At 36.6% G+C, this 24,820-nt stretch overlaps 1 protein-coding gene across 3 annotated transcripts in view; it reads left to right on the forward strand.

Annotated features, from left to right (window-relative positions):
- The first annotated feature begins 597 nt into the window (after window positions 1–597).
- kif16bb (kinesin family member 16Bb) overlaps window positions 598–24,820 on the forward strand; it is a 30,796-nt gene continuing 6,573 nt past the window's right edge. The window contains exons 1-18 of one of the 3 annotated variants that reach the window (XM_044137267.1): window positions 598–753; window positions 831–894; window positions 979–1,089; window positions 1,166–1,282; window positions 2,412–2,509; window positions 5,677–5,792; window positions 5,883–6,025; window positions 6,249–6,417; window positions 7,330–7,455; window positions 7,607–7,782; window positions 7,861–7,926; window positions 8,002–8,061; window positions 14,769–14,888; window positions 15,322–15,370; window positions 15,453–15,590; window positions 16,906–16,988; window positions 18,395–18,483; window positions 23,939–24,023. In XM_044137267.1, coding sequence (XP_043993202.1) covers window positions 701–753; window positions 831–894; window positions 979–1,089; window positions 1,166–1,282; window positions 2,412–2,509; window positions 5,677–5,792; window positions 5,883–6,025; window positions 6,249–6,417; window positions 7,330–7,455; window positions 7,607–7,782; window positions 7,861–7,926; window positions 8,002–8,061; window positions 14,769–14,888; window positions 15,322–15,370; window positions 15,453–15,590; window positions 16,906–16,988; window positions 18,395–18,483; window positions 23,939–24,023 — 1,863 coding nt within the window. In that variant the 5' untranslated portion in view covers window positions 598–700. The remainder of the gene's footprint in view (window positions 754–830; window positions 895–978; window positions 1,090–1,165; window positions 1,283–2,411; window positions 2,510–5,676; window positions 5,793–5,882; window positions 6,026–6,248; window positions 6,418–7,329; window positions 7,456–7,606; window positions 7,783–7,860; window positions 7,927–8,001; window positions 8,062–14,768; window positions 14,889–15,321; window positions 15,371–15,452; window positions 15,591–16,905; window positions 16,989–18,394; window positions 18,484–23,938; window positions 24,024–24,820) is intronic. The other 2 variants (XM_044137270.1, XM_044137269.1) reach the window with 2 other exon arrangements.

Raw genomic sequence — 24,820 nt, forward strand, 5'->3', positions numbered from 1 at the left:
TTAATTTAATTGAATAATTAATCTAATATATTCTGGAACATTTTGAAATTCTGTAATTTTACAAAAAATAAAAAAATACAGATGTGCAAATTCTAGTGTTTTACAGACTACAATAAAAATGTTATGAAAAAGAACATTGCACCAAAATAAATTCATGCTGGAGAAATCCTTTTCTAAGTCTAACATCAAACGTTTGAACATAAGACTTGCTAATAATGGGCTACCTTTGTTAGAACAGTGCAAAGTACTGCCAAGTGACAATATATCGTTAACTCTACAATTGTTCGAAATGGCACAACAACCTCAGCAGGTTGAAATAACATTAAAACAACAAAGCTTGTGTAAAAGCAAGAAGTCTCACTTAAACATAAACTTTCGGCGCGTCTCTGGTGCATTTTTGGGTAAACGCCTGTTTTTTCAATCAGTAAAGTTGCTGATTTTGTCGGACAACAAGTCGGAAAGAACTGAAGTAAGCGTAGCGATACTTCATAAAAGTAAGGTGTAGTAAAACTACTAAAAATATGTATACTTTTTCTCTAGGAAAGGCATTATACCGAGGACACAAAAATAGGACGTGCTTTGCCACCCTCTAGTGGCTAATTTGTAGATCACATGGGGGAATAAAGAAAGCCCAGGTGTGAATAATTAGGAAAGACAAACGTTTTACCACAGAACGGAGGAAGAGGCATTTGTTTGGTTGATGATGTCTTCGGTGATGAGAGTAGGGGTCCGAGTCCGTCCTTTGAATAAAAGGTGGGTCCAATGGAATTTATTTTTATCTTAACGTTTTAAAATTGAACGTCACATTACTCCCATTTTTTTTTCGACAGAGAAAAGTTATTATCTTCGAAGGTGATAATTCACATGAGGGGGAACACAACATTTATTCATAGGGTACGTTGTTTAAAAAATGAGCGAGATTTTGAATGGGTTTAATTAAGATATTACCTAAAGTGGACAATTCACTTTACATTCCAGCCTTTAGCTGGTCGAGGGGAGAAAATGAAGGACAGAGGGAAAATGTTTTCATACGACTACTCCTTTGACTCAATTAATGCAGATAGTCCTACATTTTCCTCACAGGAGAAGGTAAATTTTATTTATACATTTCTTATTTTGCATTGTACAGAAGTTAAATACCTTTTTTTTTTTAAATCACTCTCAGATTTTCAAGGACTTGGGCTCAGACGTTTTGAAAGCAGCATTTGACGGTTACAATGCTTGTGTGTTTGCATATGGCCAAACGGGCTCTGGAAAATCTTACACCATGATGGGAAATAAAGTAAGAATTATTTCTACTTTTTTTTTTTCAGCAAAAAATGTTTTGCTGCTGAATACAACATCTTCTAAAGATATTTAGATCCCTTTTAAACTCTCTCACATTCTGTCACATTAAAGTGGTTTAACCAACGTCGGAAGTGTTCGCAGAGCAGTGGTTCTTATACAAAGATCAAATTAAAAACAAGTGATCTTTATTAACTAATTGGATAACTTTTGAAAGCAATACGTTGCCCTGAATTTTATTTGGAGAATTTGCAATAAAGAAGTTTAAATGCTAATGCATTACAAATGTTTCAAACTTATTTGTAGAAAAAGAAAAGATGAAAACCGTGTACAAGTATCCATCCACCCCATAACTATGCACTACTTTGTATTGATCCATAACATAAAATCCCTCATTTGATTTCAGTCCAATTTATAGGGCCAATTCACAACATGTTTCAAGGCACTTCACAGTACTCTGAAGAGTTAAAAGCACTGTTTGCTGAAAGATAATTGTCAACTGTTCATTCAGATAACACAGTTGGTTGTGTTGGCACAAACTTCCCATATAAAATGCAAATTAATTTAGCACTAGTTTATAGCTACAACTCTTAGTCACACAGGAGGCTGAAAAATGCATTTTTAAATACACCAACCAACGCAGCTGGGTTTGCATGCATTGACCTCTTGCTTGCTAAACTGACAGTCTGCAGCCTCATTATACTGACTTCTCACTTTGCACTAATCAGAAAATGTGATGAGGGTATTAAAACCTCCATTCCTTTCACCACAATGAGATTCTTACATTATGATGGAGGATTTTACTCTCCTGCTGAAGGAATTCATGCAAGGTCATCAGCAGAGCTGCTGTCAACGTCAGATAATTATATATGGCTCTTAATGCCTACTGTCTGTTACTTTGTAATTAAAAACAAGAGAGCAAGCAGCTCGGACTGAAATTGCTTTTATGCATCAATGACTCCATATCAGATGCGGTGATTGTGTTGTTCAGCAGTCTTTGCATGTGCTGAGTTGTGGTTCCAGCAAAGTGTAAACATTTGGATTATGTCATAGGATCAAAATGTATCTAATTTTAGTGTGAGATTAAAATTGGTGTTTTGATTCTGTCAACATTTTCTCAATTAAAGGTGGATAAAGGTTTAATCCCACGGATCTGTGAGGAATTGTTCCTGGAGATATCAAACAGAAGTAGGAGCGACAGCATGTCATTTCAAATGGAGGTCAGGTAAGCAACTATAGAGTTGAAGTTCTTGTTAAATGCACCAAGTCGTCATACAGTTTCAGGCAGATGTCAACATCTACAACTTATGAACATAATTTATTTTGTCTTTAATTAAAGTTTTTTCTTGTATAAAGTAATCATGCAACTTCAGTGCTTTTTGTTCATTCAGATAACACAGTTGGTTTCAGGCAGATGTCAACATCTACGACTTATGAACATCATTTATTTTGTCTTTAATTAAAGTTTTTCCTTGTATGAAGTAATCATGCAACATGCAACTTCAGTGATTTTTTTTTTTTTTTTTAATTTTATTTTTTATTTTTTATTTTTTGAGTGCTGCTGCCCTTCAATTTTTAGATGCATCACTCTTTCAACAAACCTTAATCAAATGAATTGGTAACAACCAGGACTTTGCAACATTTGCTAACATGCCAAGGAGTTATTTTAGCCTTTTGATTCAGGTGTTGCCTTAAAATACATCAATACATACTGTGGAAACTGTCTTGGGACTACTACAAAAGCTAATATCCACAGTCTCATATCTGCTGTTGGGGGTACGGCCAATCAGCAGTTAGGAGAATAAGTGGAGCTCTTCAATTAACTTCTCTGCAAACGCAGGCTAATGGCAACAAAGGAAGCTAAAATACCTTGATTTTTTTTTTTTTAGCCTTATAAAATATTTTTTAAAGAACTTTAAAAATTTTTTTTACATGCTCACTGAAGAAATCTGAATGGGCAAATTTTTTGTGAGTAATTTGGAGTGAAGTTCCACAAAACAATCTGTGAATTGGTAAATCCTTGAAGACTGATTTGCAGGGACGTGGTCCATTGTAGTCTGATGGCATTGCCACTTTGCAGGAAAATAGTGATTATTTTGATTGAAATTTGCAATAGAATTTTGATCACTTCTGTCGGGGCAGCTGTAGCTACAATATAGCCACATTCAAATTCTTCAGCATTTGAATGTAGGGTAAAACGCTGTGGTGTCACCTGGACTTGATAAAGTGCTAAACAAATACAGGCTATTTTCAATTTGATTAGTTAGCCCACATTTTTATGCCTCTTTCCTTACCCTACAATTATACAGTGTTCTCACAAGACTCTTTGAGCTTCAGTATTTATGCTCCTAAAATTTTGATCAGGTATGGCCACAAAGAGCAGTTTGTTCTATACAGGTTTAATTGGGTGACCAGTTATTTGACTTCAAACCAATTCAGAACTATCTAGTTTACCTAAAAGCAATTTCTGTGGCAGAAAACAAATTAAATGAGCTTCTGGCAATGAAAGCAGTCAAATATCTAGCTAGAATTTTGATTGTTTAGTTTATTTCAGACAAACATATCAACTAAGATAATAATAATAATAATAAAGATTTTTATGTTTCTAAGTGTAAATACAATACCTTGTTCAAATTTACATACCGGTACTCAAATACATGTAAATACACCACTTATTTGGTGACTATATTTGGAGTCTGAAAAGGAGTATGATGGAGTTTAACTTATATATTCATGCCCCTTTTCCATTCATTAAATACTAGCATAAGTATTTTTACAGAACAGTTTACAAACTTGAATTGATTTGCAGCCTGATCTTGGAACAAAATTTATTAAAATCCTTCAATATTTTGTGTGTAGGAAAGAGACTCCTCAATTGTTCCTCATCTTGAAGGAAGCAGAAAATTAATAACTAGGCAATTTTACTGAGCAATGACAGAACTTGATAAGGGCCCAGAAAATATTATATAATCATGATTTATTGGTTAAGGCCTATTATCCAAAACATCCAGTTTTAATGAACTGATTAAAACTGGATGTAAAGAGGGGGTGTGGGGGGTGGGTAATGAATAACGGCTTCTTTGCAATTTGCATTCCAAGAATGTTTGGAACAAGGACTCTCCAGGGGTCTGCGTGTTGAGAATCCATTTAGACTGAAATGATTGCAGTGGACTCAAATACAAACGGTCTAATTTTATAATGTTTAATTCATCCTGTGCTGCATTGGATGGTGGTTAAATATGTAACCTGTGAAAAGATGCAAAATCAGCAAAGAGAGGGTGATAATTTTACACTTGAGTGTAGCTTGAGCTATTTTCTTTTCCTGTTTGTAAAATTATGTAAACTCATCTGGTGGGAGATTTTTGCATTGATCATTGCTTCATTCTGTTGTACACAAAGAATCACTATTTTCTTTGTCTTGGGAAGTAAAATGAAAGGAATTCATGACCTGACCTTAACTCAGCTGAAAAATCTGCTGGACCTTGTGAAAAGTTAATTCCATCAATGGTAAGGTAGGCCACTGTGTATCTAGGAGTAGGCATATTAGAAAACATGACTTGTACCTATTAATCTGAAATAAATACAGAGAACTAGTTTTGGTAGTTAACATGTTACATAAAAATAATCAATATTTTAGGGCTGCTAATGCAAGAAATTTGAATGCGTTAATATTACAAAATATTAGTCAAACTATGTATTCTGACCTAACAGCCTCTTCTCTGAGGAGGGTTATCTAGTGCAGTGGTTCCCAATTCCAGTCCTCGGGGCCCCCCTGCCTGCATGTTTTAGATGTGCCTCTATACCAGTACAGCTGATTCAAATGATTGCATGACATCTTCTGCAGCCACCAAGTACTGCAGGAGCCTGCTAATCACCCAAAGACTCAATCCAGGTGTGTGGCAGAAGGGAAACGCCTAAAACATGCAGGCAGGGGGGCCCCGAGGACTGGAATTGGTAAACACTGATCTAGTGCACAACTGTGCGTTATGGGCTCAACATGGGGAGTGAAGAACACAGTGAAATATGAAAGATTTCCACAACAAAAGACAGTTCCTCATTTACATCACAGGAGAACTGGAAAATAAAATGTCACTTGGCCCCTGAACAAGTTTAATTTCTCCTGGTTGCCTTGAGTACTTGGAGACTACATTACCTGTTTTCTGCTGCTGTGGAGAAAAAAAAAAAAAATCTGATAATTGCTTTGACTTGTCCATTTGGGCAGCTGGAGATCTTTCTTTGAGTCTTAAAGTTGTCTTTGCCACAAAAATGCACATTTATGCTTATGCATGCCTAAATTTGACTTCATGAAAACTGGTCATACATAATTAATAGTCCAGCAGTCACTAATTTCTTAAAAAAAATTTTGTGAAACTTTTTTTCCCCCCTTGCCAGTTATATGGAGATTTATAATGAGCGTGTACAGGACCTCCTAAAGAAGAAGCTGCCATGCTCAGAAGGTGGGGGCTTGAAAGTGAGAGAACACCCTACGGATGGACCTTATGTTGAGAGTAATGCCTAATTTTTTATTGTTAATCTGAATCTTGTATAAAGTGTTTCAAATGTCATCCAGAATTTCCATCTCTCTAATGCCTGTGTAGATTTATCAAAACATGTGGTGCTCAGTCAGAGTAATGTGGAGAGCCTCATCACGGTTGGGAATGCCGCCCGCACTATCGCCAGCACCGGCATGAATGACTTCAGCAGCCGTTCACACACAATCTTCACCATCATCTTTACCCAGGTGCGACATGTGAGCAAACACAGAAAGCAAGCTCAGTTGCTTGCTTTCTGTGGTTTCTAGAAACATTTATTTGAAAGCTGTTTAAAGTCCTACTTCAACCTACATCACTGCTTATTAAACACTTATTACATCTTTTTTTTCCCTAAAAACTAAAGCAGTATTTTTGTTCAGTTTAAAGTGTATGCATAGCTGTATGAAATGCCCGTTGATCCTCATTTTCCAGCGATGGTTTAATGGTGAGTTGCGCCATGAGAGGCACAGTAAGATCCAACTGGTGGACCTGGTTGGCAGTGAGAGAGCTGATGGCACGCAGGCCGTGGGCACCAGGTTGAAGGAAAGTGCAAATATCAACAAATCCCTGGTCACCTTGGGAAGTGTGATCTCAGCTCTTGGTAAATTCAATTTGACTAATAAATTAGCTTTATCTCATGCATGTTAGCAGTATGTTATTGTTAGTTCATTCTGAACAAAGTTAAGTATTTTAGCACTTTTATTACAACTACAAAACATGCAATAATGTATGAAATTCTTTGCTGTTCTATTGTTTTATAATGTAACCCTCTAAACTTCACCACGACTTTCTCTTGCCTTGCCTTGACGGAACTGAATTCTTAGTGACATAAGATTATTTACAGAGGATTTGATGATGACTGTACAATTAAGTTTAGGGTTGTTTAGAATGAAGAGGGCTGAATAAAAATGCCAGACTTATCTTATTTATGTGCTACATGGTTGTCACACAATCTTCTGCGAAAAACATTGTGGTTTTAGCATGATGAATTGTAGATGGTTTTAGGATTATGGATACTATTGAAAAGCAGTGATGCAAGCATTTTTGTCAAAAACACACCAGGGGCTTGGTGGAGCTCCATTGTTTGGTAAATGTCTGGTATGTTTACGGGAGGTTTTGTAAATGATTATTTGACCACTTTTTTAGAGCTTCAAACATTAAATTGAGATTATTTTTTTGTTTTGACTAAGTTGCAAGACATTTTTAGTAATTATTTTGTCTCTACTTTTACAATAAACAAATCAAGTTGGAAGTGCGTACAAATCCTAAAACCACCTGTAACCACCAACGACAATTTGTTGGAAACTTTGGTTCTTAGAACATAGAAGTCTGTGACAATAAAATTTTCATTGGAAATGACAAAAAGCAGAACAAAACTTTGACCACACTAGTCAATAGAAAATTGAATTGTCAAGACCTTTTGGTTCCTAAATTTGATCTTTAAAGCCAAAAGATGAAACTTTTCTTTCCTTTGTCATTGTATAACTTTTTTTTTCTTCAATTTGACTTGTAGCTAACCTTGCAGTGAGTGGACAGTCTGCAAAAAAGAAGCAGATCTTCATTCCTTACAGAGATTCTGTGCTGACATGGCTACTGAAAGACAGTCTTGGTGGAAATACCAGAACAACAATTATAGCAAGTATGTGTTATGAAGACATTTCCACTGTATTTATTTGGATTCTATTTTTATTTATTTTTTTCTTATTGGAAATGGAGTAAAGTAATCTTTGTTCGCCACCTTTAATTTGACTGACAATTCATCATTCTTGGATGATGACCTCTCTTGGCAGCCATTTCTCCTGCTGATGTGAACTACGAGGAGACCTTAACCACTCTGCGCTTTGCCAGCCGGGCTAAAAACATAATAAACACCCCAACAGTGAATGAAGACGGCAGCACCAAGGTGGTCAGAGAGCTGCAGGCTGAGGTCAACAGGCTTCGAACACTTCTAGCTGAAGCCGCTCAGGTTCTGCAATCTGTCAGGAATACAAAATGCCATCCAAAATGGCAACAGTGTGCTGATTCTTGTATTTGGTTTATGCAGGTTATTGATGTGGATAGGGCTTCTTCTGTAAAGCAAAGAGAGAAGTTGCAATACAATGAAGAAAAGGTGAGTCAAACATTAGAGACACACTCAAGATTTCTTTTTAGATATTATACAGGATATTTTTGCTTTTTCCATCAGGTCAAAACACTTGCCAAGCAGTGGAACACTAAGGGGAGGGGTGCTCAGAGCATTCTGGAGGTACAAAGATTACTGAATTCCTGTTTATATATATGTATAGTGCAATTTTGACCTTGCATTGATTACGTTTGAATGGATTTTTGAATAGAGAAAAGGGGTTTCTTTAGGTCAAATATGACAAGATGTCAAAGAAAAGGCATTCAAAAATAAGACTAGGATGAAATGTTCCAAAATAGAGAACAAAGAGGAAAAATTGCATTACTATTTTTTTAATTTATTTGTTTATTTTAATTGAAACAAACTGTACACAAAGTATTACTCGTGTAAGCATCTCTATGTTTGTATGTATGAATGTTATTAGACTTATTCATTCTTGAGCCATCATCAGACCTATGAGGGACTGCTGGTACAATGGTGCAGCTCATTTTAACACCAGAAAAAAAATATATTTATCCATAAATCAAGATAAAGCATAGAATTGTATCTTATGTCCAAACTAACTAGATTGATAAAATAACTAATTAGAAATTAACAAGGAGTTAAAACATTTTGTAAACAAGGATACATATAAAATTGGTGAATGTTTTTGAATTTTGTCTTGCCAAGTTAAAGATTTGTATTTTGGTTCTGGATAAGGCTCCACTCTGCTTCCCTCAGGTGTTCAGAAAGGATCTAAAATGCAAAAATGATTCCTCAGATCCCCTTTCTGCTTTAATGTTGATGCTTGTAGTAACCAGCTCCTGCCAGCTGGTGTCACTGTGAGCCTTATGAATAACTTCCTTAAAGAGGGGTCAGCTGAGCATTCGGTCTGATTTTCTAACCATCTGGATTAAACGGCATCCAAAAGCAAACTTTTTGAGTCAGTTGTTGGAGATGGTGTGTTTGGGAAGATTTTTAAACAAGCTACATGTCTTCTCTTGAGGCAGGGACAGAATGGTATCATCCTGAAACCACCCAATGTTTCAACAGAACCACTGCTGTGAGCCCCGCATTTACACTGAACATTCCCTTTCTTCAGCTAAATTTGTGCCCAACTCTTGAACTAACACCAAATGTCCAAAAAGTGACATTTGGTGTTAGTTTGGAGCTTGCGGTATTCAGCCATGTCGCATCTTGCATTATTTATCAAACAGAAGTGTACCAGTAACTCTGTGAAAAATGTAGAGGGACTTTTACATCATACATGCTTCATCCTGAAGCTAAAGTTGAAATTGTCTTTGAAAAGTGTTCAGCAACAGATTTTGGGGCCATGCTACTTTTTAGGATCACATTTTGAGGGGGGGAGGGATATTTTGTGTGCCAAGGTCTGCATGTGGATGTTGGATAATTAGCAGGTGACTTTTAGTAGCTTGACAGCCCTGGACTCATTAGCTGCTGTCACTGCACCTAATTAAGAGATCTTGAATATTGACACATGGCACTTTGGTTGCTGAATGTCTTGCATATAAATTAAAGCACTGTATGTGTGTCTGTGTAATCTTGCAGTTTCTTTTTGCTCAGAGGGAAGGCTGGTCCATTTCCACTCAGAGCTTGACAGAAATGTTATATTTGAATCTTTCCATTCATGTATCTGCATCTTTTATTAAACATGATTCAATTTTACATCCAGGCAAAAATGCCACTGTCCTGATGACTGGTGGGCCCACTGATGTTGCAGGAGCTCTAAGTGTTTAATGAATGACTTTATGGATTTGACATTTGTCTTCAGGTGGATTTGCATTCTGCCAAGGAGGAAAATATAAATGGTATTCCTGATGTAGAATGCTTCTACCGAGATGCATATAAGCTTAAAACATGCTATTAAAACGACTACTTTTAAGTGTTATGTGGACATTGGCTGGTATTTTTTTACGGTATGTTAGCCATGAGTAAAAGTACCATTGTTTCATAGCATTCCTTGGGAAGCAGGTCTGGAGTACGTTTCTTAATAGACATGTGATGTTTGCCAAACCTTACTGGGACTTTTTATCTGAAATTTGTTTGGTCTGAGAATTGGATCAAGTTTTCCAGTAAAAAGATCTCCAGATGCCTTTGGTGTGAAAGCATAAATATATGAAAAAGCATTTTGTTTACAATCTTAATTTTGGATATGAGATGTTGGCGGATTTGTGATGCTCTTTCTCCCAAAAGTCCAGGGGTCCTTAGGGTGCATGGTATGTTGGGCCACAACCTGTGACTTACGTTTTGCAGCATTAGATCCAAAGCTTAAGGCTAAGGCAACACAAACTTTTCGCCACTAAAAGAATCACCCTCCTTCCAAAGCTAACTCATGTCTGACTTCCACAGAGCAGCATGTGTCAGTTCAATTCTCTATTTTTGTGGTCTGATGTATTCAGAGGATTTCTACTGCCTGTTGGTCTCTCTGGGCAGAGAGGATTTCTAACATTTTTATAAGGTTAGTACACAAAGTAGCATACTCTTAGCTAAAATGGGCTGTACTGCGATTAAAAAAATGTTTGAGGCTTTTTATATATCTCTACCTGGAGCTCTTGTCTAAATTCAAAGATGGCCTTTGATATGTTTTAAAATATTCCACTCTAGCCTGCCCGTTTGTCTTATCTTATGCAAAGTTTATGTTCTCCAACAGACGTGTTTCTAGCCATTTCGTGTTTAACTCAGGTGATGCTGTTGGCAAAGGCAAAATGAAAATTTCTGATCACTTACACAAGAAAAGTTGACCGAGAGCGTTGTAAACTGGGTTTTGGATTCTATATTCAAAGCAGATTTAGAATGCAAAGTTATGCAGTGCCAGCTTCCGAAGATTGGTTACAGGGCATGTGGCAAAGAGAAAGTAATTAATATGAGAGATTTCAGAGCAGCCTCTTACAAGTCTGAGGCAGTAACAGATTGGGAGAATAAAAAAGGAACAGGATAAAGTGAAATCATGTTTTACTGCAGGCTTATATATTTGTAATATAGCGATACACATTCTTAAACTGAGGCAGTTTTATGTTGAGTAGAGTTGTATCCAGTTCTCCCAGCAATATTTTCAGGTCCCCTTGCGACGCAGTGTGGGAGGATTCTCCGTTTCTGTGAGATAAATGAACCAAAACCTTTCTTTGATCCTGATGTTCGTTGCATTTTCAAAACATGCTATAATCAGCACAACTTAAACTCTACATGCTCTGAGCCTTGCTCTGGTTTGTCAGTTTGAACCACATAGTCAGCAAATTTACGTCATGGTCTTTATAGCATTTTATAACCTTTGCATATTCTCACATTTTTTTAGAGCTAGTGTTTCCTCCTTATGGGAGGTTAGTCTAGCCAAACATTGAATCAACTCTTTTAATTGGATCAAAGAGAATTGGTTACCTATAAAACATAGCAAGCACTGCAAACAGTTGAAACGTAATTTTGCCGGACCTCAAAGTTCAACAAAACTTTGCATTTCAGTCATTCTTTAAATTATTGAACAGTTTTATTATGGAAACTATTGTTAAAATTTTATTTCATATATTCATGTATACTGACAACTATAACATTATACACAGAATTCTAATATTGAGGAAATGAAGGATTTGAAAAATGATGAGACATGGGAAATCTACATGTTGAGCTTTTCTGCACTCAATGTGTCCATCTTAAGTTGAAGATCATACTGTTGCGTCAGGCCATGAATTGGGAGATACAGAAATGTTTAACCTGCTTAAAATCTTTTGATTAGGCATTTTGGGGTTTTACAGCCTGTCAAAATTTCCAAATGCAACTCAAAGGGTACATGCAAAGGTTAGCTTTATATCTTAATTTAAAGATATAAATCTATACATTTAACTTATAGATTCAAAGATATAATTTATACAATCTGCAAGAGATTACACCTTGTATAAAACTGAGGTGTAATCTCTTCTCCAGCTGCTAAAATGTCTGTTTTAAAGTGGGAACTGCCTTTGCAAAAGGCAGTTTGTTAAACTGAATTTACAAGCACAAAATGATTTGAGCCCATAATGTTGGCCATGTAGCAGAAAGATTTGGGCCAACCAAAATAATCCCAGAAATATGCTCCTAGATTTCAGTCCAAATTTAATGGCATTCTGGTGGCTGGAATAAATTTTCAGGCTAAAGTTTATTTTACTATCAAATGGGTTTCTGGTTAAAATTCTGCTCTTGCATGTAACAAACTAATGAAAAGGAGCATGAAAAAGGAATGGCTGTTAACAAGGTGACAGTTCTTTAACAGAAGTATATAATCAATCACTCCAAGCAAAAGGCTGAGTCACTTTGAAAGCTGGACACGTAATTGCTCTCCCCTTTATGTAGAAGCTGTTTTAACTTCTTTAAAGACAAGCAATCTGGGATATTAATGCAATTTGTTTAGAAAAATTTACCTTTTAATGTGACATAGCAATTTAATCATGAAGGTGTTTCCATTGTTCTGAATTCTGTATTATTCTGTTCTCTTGGCAGATTGTTCTACTTGACAAGGTTGATAGTCAGGAGATTTAGCCAGCTTAGTGCAGTGCTGTTTTGAAATGTATGCTGCAGCTCCAAAAGGTTAAAAAAGAAATTAATTAAAATTCTAGCCAACTACAAAATGATGGCTTTTAATGGAAGCCTAAGCACTTCCTGAGCTTGGCTGCTAGTCTGGGCCACATTTAATTACAGTATGCTCACCAGCTGCTTCAGTCTGAAAGCAAACATTTTTTTTGCCTACGTTTTTGATAACACTGCGTTTGCTATATTGAATAAACTTTTATAGCATTTGGGAATGAATATAAGTAGATCTCATCTGTTGCTAGGGTCTAAAGGAAAGTGACATACTGCATTAAACTGCCAGGCTGCTCCTCACTTCTAATGAAGTCGGTGAAAAATCCCTTTTAATTAAGTACAGGGGGCTCTGGTCGATGCCTCTCCCTCTTCATTAGAAAAAAGGATTTCTCCTATCTCGCAGCTGCCAATGAATGAGGTGCTAGTGGTGGACATGTCTCTCTCTCTGTACAGTCCAATCTATACAACAGAGCTGGTGGAAGGGTTAAAAGCAGGGGCGATCAGTTCATGCAAAGCATATTTTCTGTATTCACCATGAGATTTTTCTGCTTTGCCTTGTTGAAGTGCCTTTTTAAAATCCATATTAATGCGAGGCATTACTCAATCAGCTTAACGGAGGGATACTTCTGGTAGCGGCACATTGCAAGACTTTCGATTATTGAACAGCTGCAGCACATGCTTTGTGTAAAGGTTATCAGTGCCTAAACACTTGGTTGGAGATTTCTCTTGTGGTTTGTATTGTTTGAACCTGCAGGTCACCTCTGGGTTATGCATTTTGTCTTGATTCCAAATTAGCAATCATAAAAATGTTTCAGTGTGGAGCATATTTGGTCTTTTGATTATTACAAATGTATTTAAACATGATTTGAAAATGAATACTGCCTTTTCTCAACCACATGCTTTATGACTCATGCCATCAGATTTTCACAGCAACCATTGCTAGGAGTGAAATGGTCTAAGAAGCAGATCAGACGTTTTTTAGTATGGCTTTCCAGTTTTTTACAAAAGGCTTTCGGGATTAAATCAGTCTATGCCATCACTGCTATCTGGTGAGGGAATGTAACACCATCAAACAAGTTTAGAAGGGATTTCAAGGAAATGTGGGTTTATTTTAAGTAATTTTCCAAGTTGCTTTGCTACAAAATTGATCTAAACTTTCAAATATTTCAATGCTTCCCCCAGAAAACTTGCTAAACCTGGTGGTTGGGGTGCTCAGTGGTCATTCATCCAGTGGCCTGCCATGTTTTTGAGTTAAATGTTTAAAGTTGACAGGAAATTTGAAAATATCACTTGATAATTATGTGTTATTGGAAGATTATCTGAACACCAACTATAAAGTCTTAAGAAATGCAGACATTAAAAAAATCTTTGATTCTAGTATTGCAGCATCTCTTACCATACCCAAATTCATTACTTAACATCCATGTGGCAATGTGACAGGATGCCTAGAATATCAGAGAGTCGGCCTTTCCTAAAGCCTAATGAGGAAATTAAGCTACATTGGCAATTCAGTAATCAAACCTTTCCTATAATTAGATTTGTTTTCATATTTCCATTGGTAGTTTGGTCGTTTGGTGAAGAGCTCAAAGTTTTTGGAATTGGAAGGCCTCTTTGCCATTACTCTAATTTTTACCTGCTTGTACTGATTTTTCAAATTTAAGTCAGGATTCTGGCTAGACCACTCCAAAACACCAACATTTGTTGAAATTGAAAGACAAAATCTGCCTGTGGGAATTGAGTACTTTCAGGCTGAATTGTAAATGTATTTATTTTTATACCAGTACAACCATTTGAAATACTTTGGGTGATGGATGCTACATAGGCATTGAAATTGAAAGTAGGATCATTTAAAATATATATGGTTTTCCGTCTCACTTACTAGAACATAAATTCTATTCACTTTGACCTTCAATATGATGCTCTTCACTACATAAATAATGAATCTAAAGTTTGCTATAGTTTGCATGTTATTAAGCAATGGTGCATGGTGTGTGAGAACAGTCAGTGGAAATGCGCCGGTCTCTCACTTAACACAAAATAAAGTTTGAGTTTCGCCACCATAATCTGAATGATTTATGTTGTCTCTTTTGCTGTTGGCCTCTCTGCTGTTTCATGGTGACGCATGGCTAAAACTATGATATTCTTTGTGGCCTTCAGGCGTCCAAGAGCAGTCATAAAGAATTCTGTTTTCTGCTAGCTGCCTTTAAATGTCTGTCAGTATTTTTATTGTGCATCATTCAGCTACTAAATGAATTTGTTTTTCTTTGGGTGTGTTCCCACAGGAAGAAAGTGTTGCTCTGAGAAAGGAGGGGAGTAGAGTCATCTTGAACTGCCAGTTACCTCATCTTATAGGCCTCAACGAAGACTGCCTCACAACAGGAATCCTCTTGTATTGTTTGAAAGTAAATGGATTAGTTTATGTTCTCAAATTGTTGCATAATTTTTCTTTTTTATATAAATTGAGTTCAGGCTTGTAGTTTATGATGGTCATATTTTTTTGTGTTAGTGGATAAATATGTAAATAACCATAAAACAAACTGTAAATTAGATAGACCAGCAAGAAGTCAAAACTTCCTGATAAGTGACTTTATGCACAACATAACACATTGGTCACCTATGAAAAAAAAAAAAAGCAGCAGTAGCATCTTTCTGTTTGAGGTATGACTCCATAGGCTTTTGTTAGAAAAGTTTCATAATTACTGTATTTAAAGAACCAAAATGGATTTGTTCTACTTTTTAAGGATATTAGGTTTTATGGCACTAAAACCAATATGCACCCTTTCTTCTATGTGGATTTGGAAACTTAGGTTTTCATTTTTGTTCCCTTCACCATAGGAGGGCAAAACCTGGATTCAAAATGAAGCCTTGTGTTGTCAGGAAACTGGTGAGGAAACGTCACTACACTTAAATCTTCATGTCACATCTTTTGCTGCTGGGGTATCAAAGCTTTCTAAACTGTCGTCTAGTGCTTTCTGGACCTGAACTCCCCCGTGAACATTGTCTGCTTGAGAACTGTGGTGGGATTGTTACACTCTTCCCTCAGGATGGCGCACTGTGTTCAGTTAACGGCTCTGCGGTTACACATCCCTGCCAGCTGACTCAGGGTAAGCATTTCAGCTAAATCTAATTTTCCTCCTGATATTCTTGCATAAATATGGGGAAGGGATGGTGCAAGACATGACTATAATAATGATTTCTCTCCTAGATTCACAATTATTTGGCTTGTTGGAGTCAATAACCCTTTTATCCATTTTGAGTGAGGTGAAATGACATCACTGGATCTCATCTGCAAATGAAATCCACTTTGTTGCTGCTTACCTCATGGAAACACACTTAAGGCATGAGTGGATTGTGAACGCTGCCCTTCACAGGGCAGATGCCATTTCTCTTACTAAACATTTTTAAGGGCGAGGGGCCCTGGACAAAGCTCTAGACAAAGCTTGAAGCCCTCAATTTAATTGGCAGATGGCGTTGATAGGGGCAACAGGTTTTGAAGTGGGCCAGAGCATTAACCTTTCAAAGGATAGAAGAGAGTCTAGTTGAAACTCTGGCCCCCTGAACGGCCCCCGTTTGTTGAGACTGGGAGCTTGAAGTACTTTCTGACTCCTCATCCATATTGCTTTGGTTTTCAAGAGATAAAAGCTGCACACAGAACCAGCCTGTCTATTGTAGTTGTTATTTTTGTAAGGTTTTCAATTTATCCAGTATTCCTGTCAAAAACAGCTGAATTGGAAGCTTTTTTCTTTTTTTCACAAATGATAGTAATTTTCAGTCCAACAGCAAGTAGAATCTATCACAGGTTGTTCTCTAGTGCTTTGTCATTCGTCAGAAGTCATTAGTAGCTGGAGGATTAGTATTTGCTGTGGAGGAGGAAGAGAAAAGACCTAGAGAAAATCTGTGGATACGGTTGTATGAATTCAGGTCCGATATATAAACCCCCATATCACCGAAATTCTTCAGCTTCACAAGACTTGGAAGCTTCCTTGGACCATTTCCTCTGACAACTGATCCTCCTGGTCAAGGCCACTGTCAATCACATTGGAGGGATTATGTTCCTCATGACAACTGATTCATTTTCTTCAGCAGTGAATTCACTCAAGGAAAAACTCAACAAATGTCAAGTGAGTTCTCGAAGTTTGGTGTGTAGACGATAAGTTACTGTATCAGTCATGGAAAGCTTTCCATGTTTCCCCTGGGCCAGATCCCTGCTGTTTCTATGCATTATAGATACTAGAAATGGAACTTCTTTTCTCTAATTTAGGAAAATCATATTAGCTATGCTTATTTCAGCATTTAGAGCTGCATTTATAATGAATTAGAAGGTTTAAGATCATAAGTCTGTGCTGTGAGGAATTCCTGTTGCTTTTCTGCTATCATTTCTTCTGACATTTTACGCTTTTCTTATTTGGTTCCCATTAGGTGCAATTATACAGTTAGGAGGAGGACCCACACTGCGGTTTAACCACCCAGCTAAAGCTTCACAACTGAAAGAGAAACAGCAGGTACAGTCGGTACCCAAAAGAAACATTGCTGTGTCATCTGCATTGTCTAATCTTAATTTCTACAAAGCAAGTCAGCATCCTGTGCTCTATTGCCATGACTAAAAGCTGAAAGCCTGCAACCTGCAGTGAATATTGATGACACTGTAAACTCTGTATATCCATCAGTATAGCTTTGTCATCTTATTTCCTTGTAGTGATTTGTTTTAATCATCACTGTTTAACATCGCAATTGCAAAATCCTACTATTGTGGAACATTATTTTGCATGTTATAAAAAAGCACAGATGTTTTCAGGTGCAGAAGACTCAAAAGCTGTTTTCGCTCCGCCAATCTTTCAGTTGTTTATGTACAGGTGTTGTAGGATTGAATTGGTGCAGCAGAATTAAACAGTTTAATATAAATTTCTCACCTGCAACTCCTTATCTAACACAGAACAGTACATTTTTAAGAAATGTTGAAAGTATTTATTTCTCAGCGTTCATTTCCACAAACAGAGGAGTTTGACTTTGTAAGAAAGGAAAAAGAAATTGCTTGAAATGAATCACTACAAAGCATGGGACAGTGAGTTTCGCAGAGTATAATGGCCTAGAGTAAAAAGGCAACAGTTTCACTGTATTGATGCAATAATTTAAAAGCAGAGACATATAGCATAATATGACTGCTTTCATAAAAAACAGTAATATTTATTCCTATTGCTCCTAAAATGACTCACGCAAAATATTGAATTTATGCAATTTTTTTATACATATACCTCTGTACGTTGCAGTAGTTTTCAGGTGCTGAAAGCTGTAGTATGTAACTTAAAAAACATATTAAAACTTGCTATGTCATGATGGTATGAGACATGATTTGTACAAATAAATTTAGCTCCTCAGCCTCTGCTACACTACCAGCTGTAGCGTAGCAGAGTGAAAGGAAGGAAATGAACAGTGAATACTCAGGCATGATTATGCTAGTAGGATCTTTATTTTGCTTCTCATGGTTCCAGTCAATTGTTGGTATTTAACATTTGTTCTAAATAGATTCGCAAGAGTTCAGTAATTACTCTTTAAGATAGTCTTAAACACCCAAGCTGTTATATTTTAGTAATGTTTTTTATAACTAAAGGTTTTTCTGAATTTTGACCATCTCTAATCGGGTTACTGTCTAAATGTGGGAAAAGCACATGACCAAAAAAAAAATTTTATATTAACAGGTGTAGAGGGGCTTAAACTATATTTTTGACATTTTTCTAAATGTTTATTTCAGCTACATTCTCTTGTGAAACTGTCAGGAATACTGATGTTATACAGTATATACCAAAAGCAAGGCATTGTATAATTTAAATCCACCATAGACAGTTGTCAGTCATTTCAAACTCTGAGACAGGTTTTTTATTCTGGTTGTTTCTCCCTCTTTTATCTGCAGAGCGGGCTGCTGTCTTCCTCTTCCCGGTCTTTGACTGACTTGTCCAAATCTGCAGAGAATCTATCCGAAGTGAAGCTGCAAAACTCTGGGTAAAACATGCAGTATGCTGGCATCTTGTAAAACTCTCCTCACTCTTTCCTCCTCAGTCTGCACAATACCTATTCACAGAGCACCATTCATCAGGTATGTGGATCAAATCAAAGCCATAAATCAAGGTGGTATTATTGTAAGAAGAGGGAACATGCAACAAGTATTTGTTCAGCGCTTCATGCTGAGTGGGAATCAACCAAGTTCCAATCTTTCCTGTTTTTTATTTATTTATTTTTAAGTGAACAGCCAAATGTGACTTTTCCAGAATCACCTCTTCATTCAGATCTCTGATAAGGTCCCAAGATACAGTATTTATACTTTTGACTATTATAAAATCTCGCTAGTAGTTGGCAGGACCTTCAGTAAAATAGTTGTTGATAAAGAACTGACCTACCAAAATGCCTTGGGTATATTCCTTTCTTCACCATTAATAAAGTATTTAACAATTTTACTCTGAACTTTGTGTAGAATAGTTTAATGGGTTGCTACTGGTGAGGCTCAGCATATAAACTGTTCTGTAAAGGAGCAGTACCTTTTAAAAAAAAAAAGCAAAACAAACAAAAAAACTACTTGGCAAGCGTTGAAACAAATCATCTGACTATCTGGAGAGGACTTCAGATAGTCATAACAGTCTGATTTGAGCCAGTTTTTGTTTTTTTTTTTAACATAAGCTGCTAACTCTCTAGGATTTCTTGGTAAGGTTGGGATTGATTCATTGGCAGTAACCCAAAATCGGATCATAGATTAGCATGGTCTTCATTGGTGGGCTAATTAGCTTGTGCATTCTTGGCAGGCTCCATTGCAGAGAGGAAGGAGAAGGGTGAGGGAATTTTCAAGTTGTATAAAAACGTTTATAAAAGGTGTCCCAAATGATCGAGTGATGTCTTCAGAAATAAATCTCAGGCCTCTGTTGTCCAATTCTTGTACTTTCTACAGAAAATAATTTTGTTTTCTATGCATTTCTAGGACAGAAGTGCTTTTCTGTCCTCTTTTACACCAGACATGCATTCTAAGACCTCGGTCCTATAATGACTTAAGAAATATCTTTTATACCTGCTACCATCTTAAAGCAAGTTCTGCAGTTGTGCAGCCCATTTGTTGCACAACTGCTTTGAAAGAAGTGGTCTTTCTTGGATTTCCTTTGTGGTAACAATAGTTGACTGAAGCTTTCAAGGTCTGGTTCCTTTTAAAAGCCATCATTCTGTTTGCAGATTTTCTTGAATTTTTTGTCATTACATTAAGTGTTAACTTTGCATTTTGTCTGACTCTTAATTGGCTCTTAGACCCAGAAGAAATTGACAAACTTAATTTATCTAGTTTTATAGTTGCAACAATGGCAATCAGGACTTTAAATCTTTTGATCACCTTGGATTGTGGTTAATGTTTAAGGTTTGTTTATTCTCACATATCCCGTTCATATTCTTAATAATAAAGTAATAAATCAAAAATAAAATGACTGAGACAGATAAAAGTGCTGTAAAAATGTGACCCAAACCTTTTTAATGTGTAATTAATTTCACACCACGATAGTTGTGAAATGGAGTGTCAAAGTTAAAATACCTGGAGATGCAAATTTGAATTTTGCATGTCTTTTTGCTGTAAAAGGTCATCTTTGTACATAATTAGTTCTAAAAATATCAGAATAATTGAGCATCCAGACTGTCCCTTGAGCTTTTGTAAAAACTATCAAAAATGCATTTTATCAGAGTTTGAGTTGACTGTTATTTCTACACACTGTACCAGACACAAGTCTGAGGCTTTCTGTGACATCTTTATGCCCTGCCATGGCATTGTGTGGCAGTTCATTGATCTGTCACTGTCTCAGTGTTCGCTGAATTACTGTCCACAATCCAATTCTCCCGTCAGTGATTCACCACTGCCTGAGGTAGCGAGCAATTTGGGACACCTCCCCTTGTCTCTCTTGATCTGCTAGCCCTGATGTTTTACAGCACATGGGGAAGTTTGACATGTAATTTCCTTCACACTGCAGCAATCCTCCAAAAAAGTTAACCTTCTGCTGGTGTGATTAATATAGCTTTCACTTTGACACCTGCAGCTCTCTGAGATCTACTGCTCTTTGATTTAGATGTGAAATGGTTAATTTACACATGGTTACTACAAGGCTGTTTCAGTGCCATCCAAAAGTATTCATACCTCTTGAACTGCTTTTATATCATGGCAATATATTTTACTTGGATTTTTTACATTGGACCAGCACAAAGTGCTGCATGTTATTGAAGTGAGGTGGGAGGGAGAAATCTCGATGCATTTCTGTTCATACCGAAGAGTCATTACTTTATAGAACCACCTTTCCATGCTGTTACAGCTGTAAATATCTACCAGCACTGCAATTGTAGTGACTGAAATCCCCTCAATTTATTTCAGGGTGTCAGAGGAAAGGTAGCTGAAAACAAATACATTTTTTCACATTAAATTGTAATGTGTTGAACCTCTTCTTCCTTCAATTTTCCAATTAGGCTGTACTTTGTGTTAATCTTGTATCAAATCCCAACATGTTAGTGGTAATGTCTGGGGAAAAATTTCAATGGGTGTGAATACTTAAGTCATTGTATTTATATTGATGAAGGAAGTCAACCCATTTGAACCAGATTGAGGATGTTTAACAGCTCAGCATCAGCACTTTTGGCTCAGCTTTTCAATTTGAAAAATATGGCATAATCTTAAAGACAGGAGTATTCCAGTGGTGGTGTCAATTTGTACTGAGCATGCAACATTCAATTTTAAACTATTGCACTTATTTACTTTTCCTTCTCTAGCCTCCAACATCTATTTAGGCTCTCGAGACGAGCAGTGAGCTCAGATATATATTCTATTCTTGTTCCACTTCTTGCCTCACTTGGCATAAACTCCCTTGCAGCAAGGGCAGAATTGATCTCAATAATCTTGGAAATGACCCTCAGCACTAAGAGCAAATTTGAATTCAAACGCCGGCTGTGGATGTGTTGCACTCTGGGAGCGACACAAGATATCAATGAACTGACCTGCAGATGCTCAAGGAAAGTGCTCCTTTGCAACAAAAGCAGCCTGATGAGTATTGACCACATCACTTGAATTTCTAATATCCCTGAGTTGAAATTTAAGATTAAGAAGGTAACTCTGTTAAAGTCCAACCTGCTGTGAAGCAATAGTGATGTTTCACTTTAAGTGAATATCCAGATATGGTTTACTTTGGTAAGCAGAAATTCAGCACAGATTTACACACCTTATTATGCTTTTATGGTTGACAGATGTAATCAAAACCTCAGGTATTTGGTCACAAAAATTATTTATTTTTAATTCATATAATTTAATTCCTTTTGTCAGTTTAAAGCAAAATTCTGTTTTGTAAAGTAGTGGTTTTCCTTTTGTAATGAATTGGTAAAATTGGCTGACATGTATTTACATCCTGTTAGCTAATACCCAATAATGAACAAAATGTTGCAAATGACCCAAATTTAAATTGTCTACATACTTGGGAGAAGTTAAATTTATTGCACAAAAATCAACTTAAATCAAAGTTATACCAGTGGGTTGGTTGGTAGGAGGCAGCAAAAACTTTCATCCGGTATAGGGTAAAATGTTGCAACAGATGAGGTTTTGGTTATGCAGAAATCTTACTATAGAATAGTGGAGTCTTGGAGGTTTCACAATGTTAGAATGTTTACAACAAGAGTTTTTAACTCTAGAATCTGCAAATATTTTCATCTGTCTTATGGACACTCCTGAATCAAAGGACAGATTGTGTATGAAGAGGTCATTCTGAGTCCTGCTAATGATGTGATTCAGGTTTGGCTTGTAGTGTTGACATTAAAGCTTTACGCTCACCTTGACAGAAGGCAAAGTACAAAAATGTCTCAATTTCCTGCAATATTTGAACTAATGTTCAAATCGTTAGAACTATTTTTTTATGCCAAAAAAGTTGAGAATGATTTCTTGTCGTGCGTCTAAAAGTGCACATAATTCAGGGCTTGGTTCAGCCTTCAATTTATAAGTTACCATAAGACTTGTTTGAGGGAAACCAACAACAATTTGTAGTGTCTGATACCGGACACTACAAATGCTTCTTTGCACAAGATGTATGTACAAAGATATCTTAAGACGGACCTGGTGCTGAGAATGACTTAAAAGGCTAGATAGGGATGTGTAACAGTGCCTATTTAGAAAGTGCATTCCAGTCTTGATTTCTTTCTGGATTGTGTGCACAGATCAGTATTTTATTTATTTTTCATTCAGATAAGACTCTCAAATGAGTCTTTGGGACACTCACATAGGCTGTTGCCCACTTTGGGTCTCTGTAGGTGAGGTACATAGGGATTTGGTCACTTTTAAAATGTTTGGTGCTGATTAGCCTTCTAAGTCAGACCAACTGCAAAAGCTTTAGATAACTCAAACTGTAGCTTGTCCTTTTAAACAAAGCTGGAATTACTTTCAGGGTGATTAGGAGAAATTTTGTAGCATAGCTGAAAGTTCATTCTACATGTTCTGTTGTTGTACTTCAGTGCTGTGACTTTTTGAGATTTGGGTTTTTAAATGGTTGTGCTTGGCCTTCACCTTTTTCGGGTTAGCTGTAAGCTCATCTTCCTGAATCAACTATTATGGAAATGAATTAAATGAGATGGCGAGGCATACTCTACAGACATATTAACTTTTCAACCCCACTGAATTTTGGAAGGGAGCGTAGCTGTAGCATCAACAGCATCTGTAGCATCCAGATAAAAGTGAAGCCAGCTGGGGAAAAGTTCTGTGATGCCGTCAGGGAATGAGCAGTTGTTGCACTGTTGGACCTGAAGAACAACTCTGCAAACCTTTGCATCCAAGCCTCAGAATTTCTACATTTAAAAACACTACCTTTTTTCTGTGAGATGACAAGCATCGACGCGTACAGGACATTCTCCGAGCTGATCCTTAGGATTTACAAAAATCCTTTAATCGTTACTAGAACGTGAACTGTGTTCCTCTTGTTGATGCTGCCAATGCTTTACTTCTGCTGCTTTCACACTTTGGCAATCTGCTGATACACACACAAAGCCCTGCTAAAGCTGTGGTTTACTGTCAAAATCATTCTGGGGTATATACTTGGTTCCTGCCCCCTCCCTCTGGAGATCTGCGCATTGTATGTAAATCCTCAAATCATCATGCACAGATTCTATTTAATTTCATAGCTAGTAGAGTGTCTCTAATCTCATCCAGCCTTTTGGGGTGTTTGCTTTTCAAATCTAATGAATATTTTTTGTTTGTGTGGTGGTGATGAGGGTTATTGGTGCTTTCTTTTGCCAACTCTTCTGGGTCTCTGGTGTCAACACTACATCAAATAATTAAATTTGCTCTTAAACAAAGAGCATAACATAAGAATGGGACTTCAGAAGTATAATGCTCTCATCTCATCAGAATGCAGTTTTTTAGTCCTGTGAAATAATGTAAAATGTATTTCTCTCATTTGTATCTTGACTGCAGTCAGATGAATGTGCTGGGTCTCGAAAGCAAGTCCAAAGACCTGAGAATTTGTCTTGGATGTACTCCGTCAGAGATCCAAATTACAGTATGTATTTTCTTTTCTTGCACTCTAGGTAAAGTTAATGTAAGGAATGGTCTTATCACAGTATAAGTTTTAAATTGTTGTGTTTTCAAAACTAGTACATTTTAAATTGACCTGAAAATCCACCCTTTATGCATATTTAAGTAAAGGTGTTTGTTTTATGGACTTATCATAAAATAAGTAGTGACTAGTTACCGGTTTCAAGTTATGAGATATGAAAAAGTCACTGTTTAAAACCACAAAAATTTGCCAAGATTCATAATTGCTAGTTCTGCAACTTTAGGCAAGTCCCCAAAGCAATAAACAAAAGCCCTATATGCAAAATGTCCTCCTGGACAGTGGCAGAGGAAGCAACAGATCAAACATGATGGCTCCTCTATAGGAGCACCATCCATCACTGTTTGCTAAATTTAAGATAAAGTTCTTGAAACTGACAAACTGCACCTTGCATCTGGCAATAGTGAAACAAATATTAATGTTACTGTGACATTGTGCTGATCACATCTTGTTTGCAGGAGAGTTTTTGAATTTTATGTATTTAAGTGAAATTCAAAATGTCAATTTTTACTTGAGCAGCTTTTTAGCTGAACTTGCATTTTCTATACACTTGTTCATATTTGATCGAGTGATCTGTTTGTGTGCATACCATTTTATCTCACAATAAGAACACCATGATAAATTGCATCCATAAACTGTCACGTAGTATAACTTAATTTGTTGTGTCCCCTTATGCTTAATGAGATGAATATTTGACCTTATAAATTTTAAAAAATAATGCAGCTGTTTGTAATTTCTTTTAA

This window comes from Gambusia affinis, linkage group LG13, assembly GCF_019740435.1.
Source record: "Gambusia affinis linkage group LG13, SWU_Gaff_1.0, whole genome shotgun sequence".
Lineage (NCBI taxonomy): Eukaryota > Metazoa > Chordata > Actinopteri > Cyprinodontiformes > Poeciliidae > Gambusia > Gambusia affinis.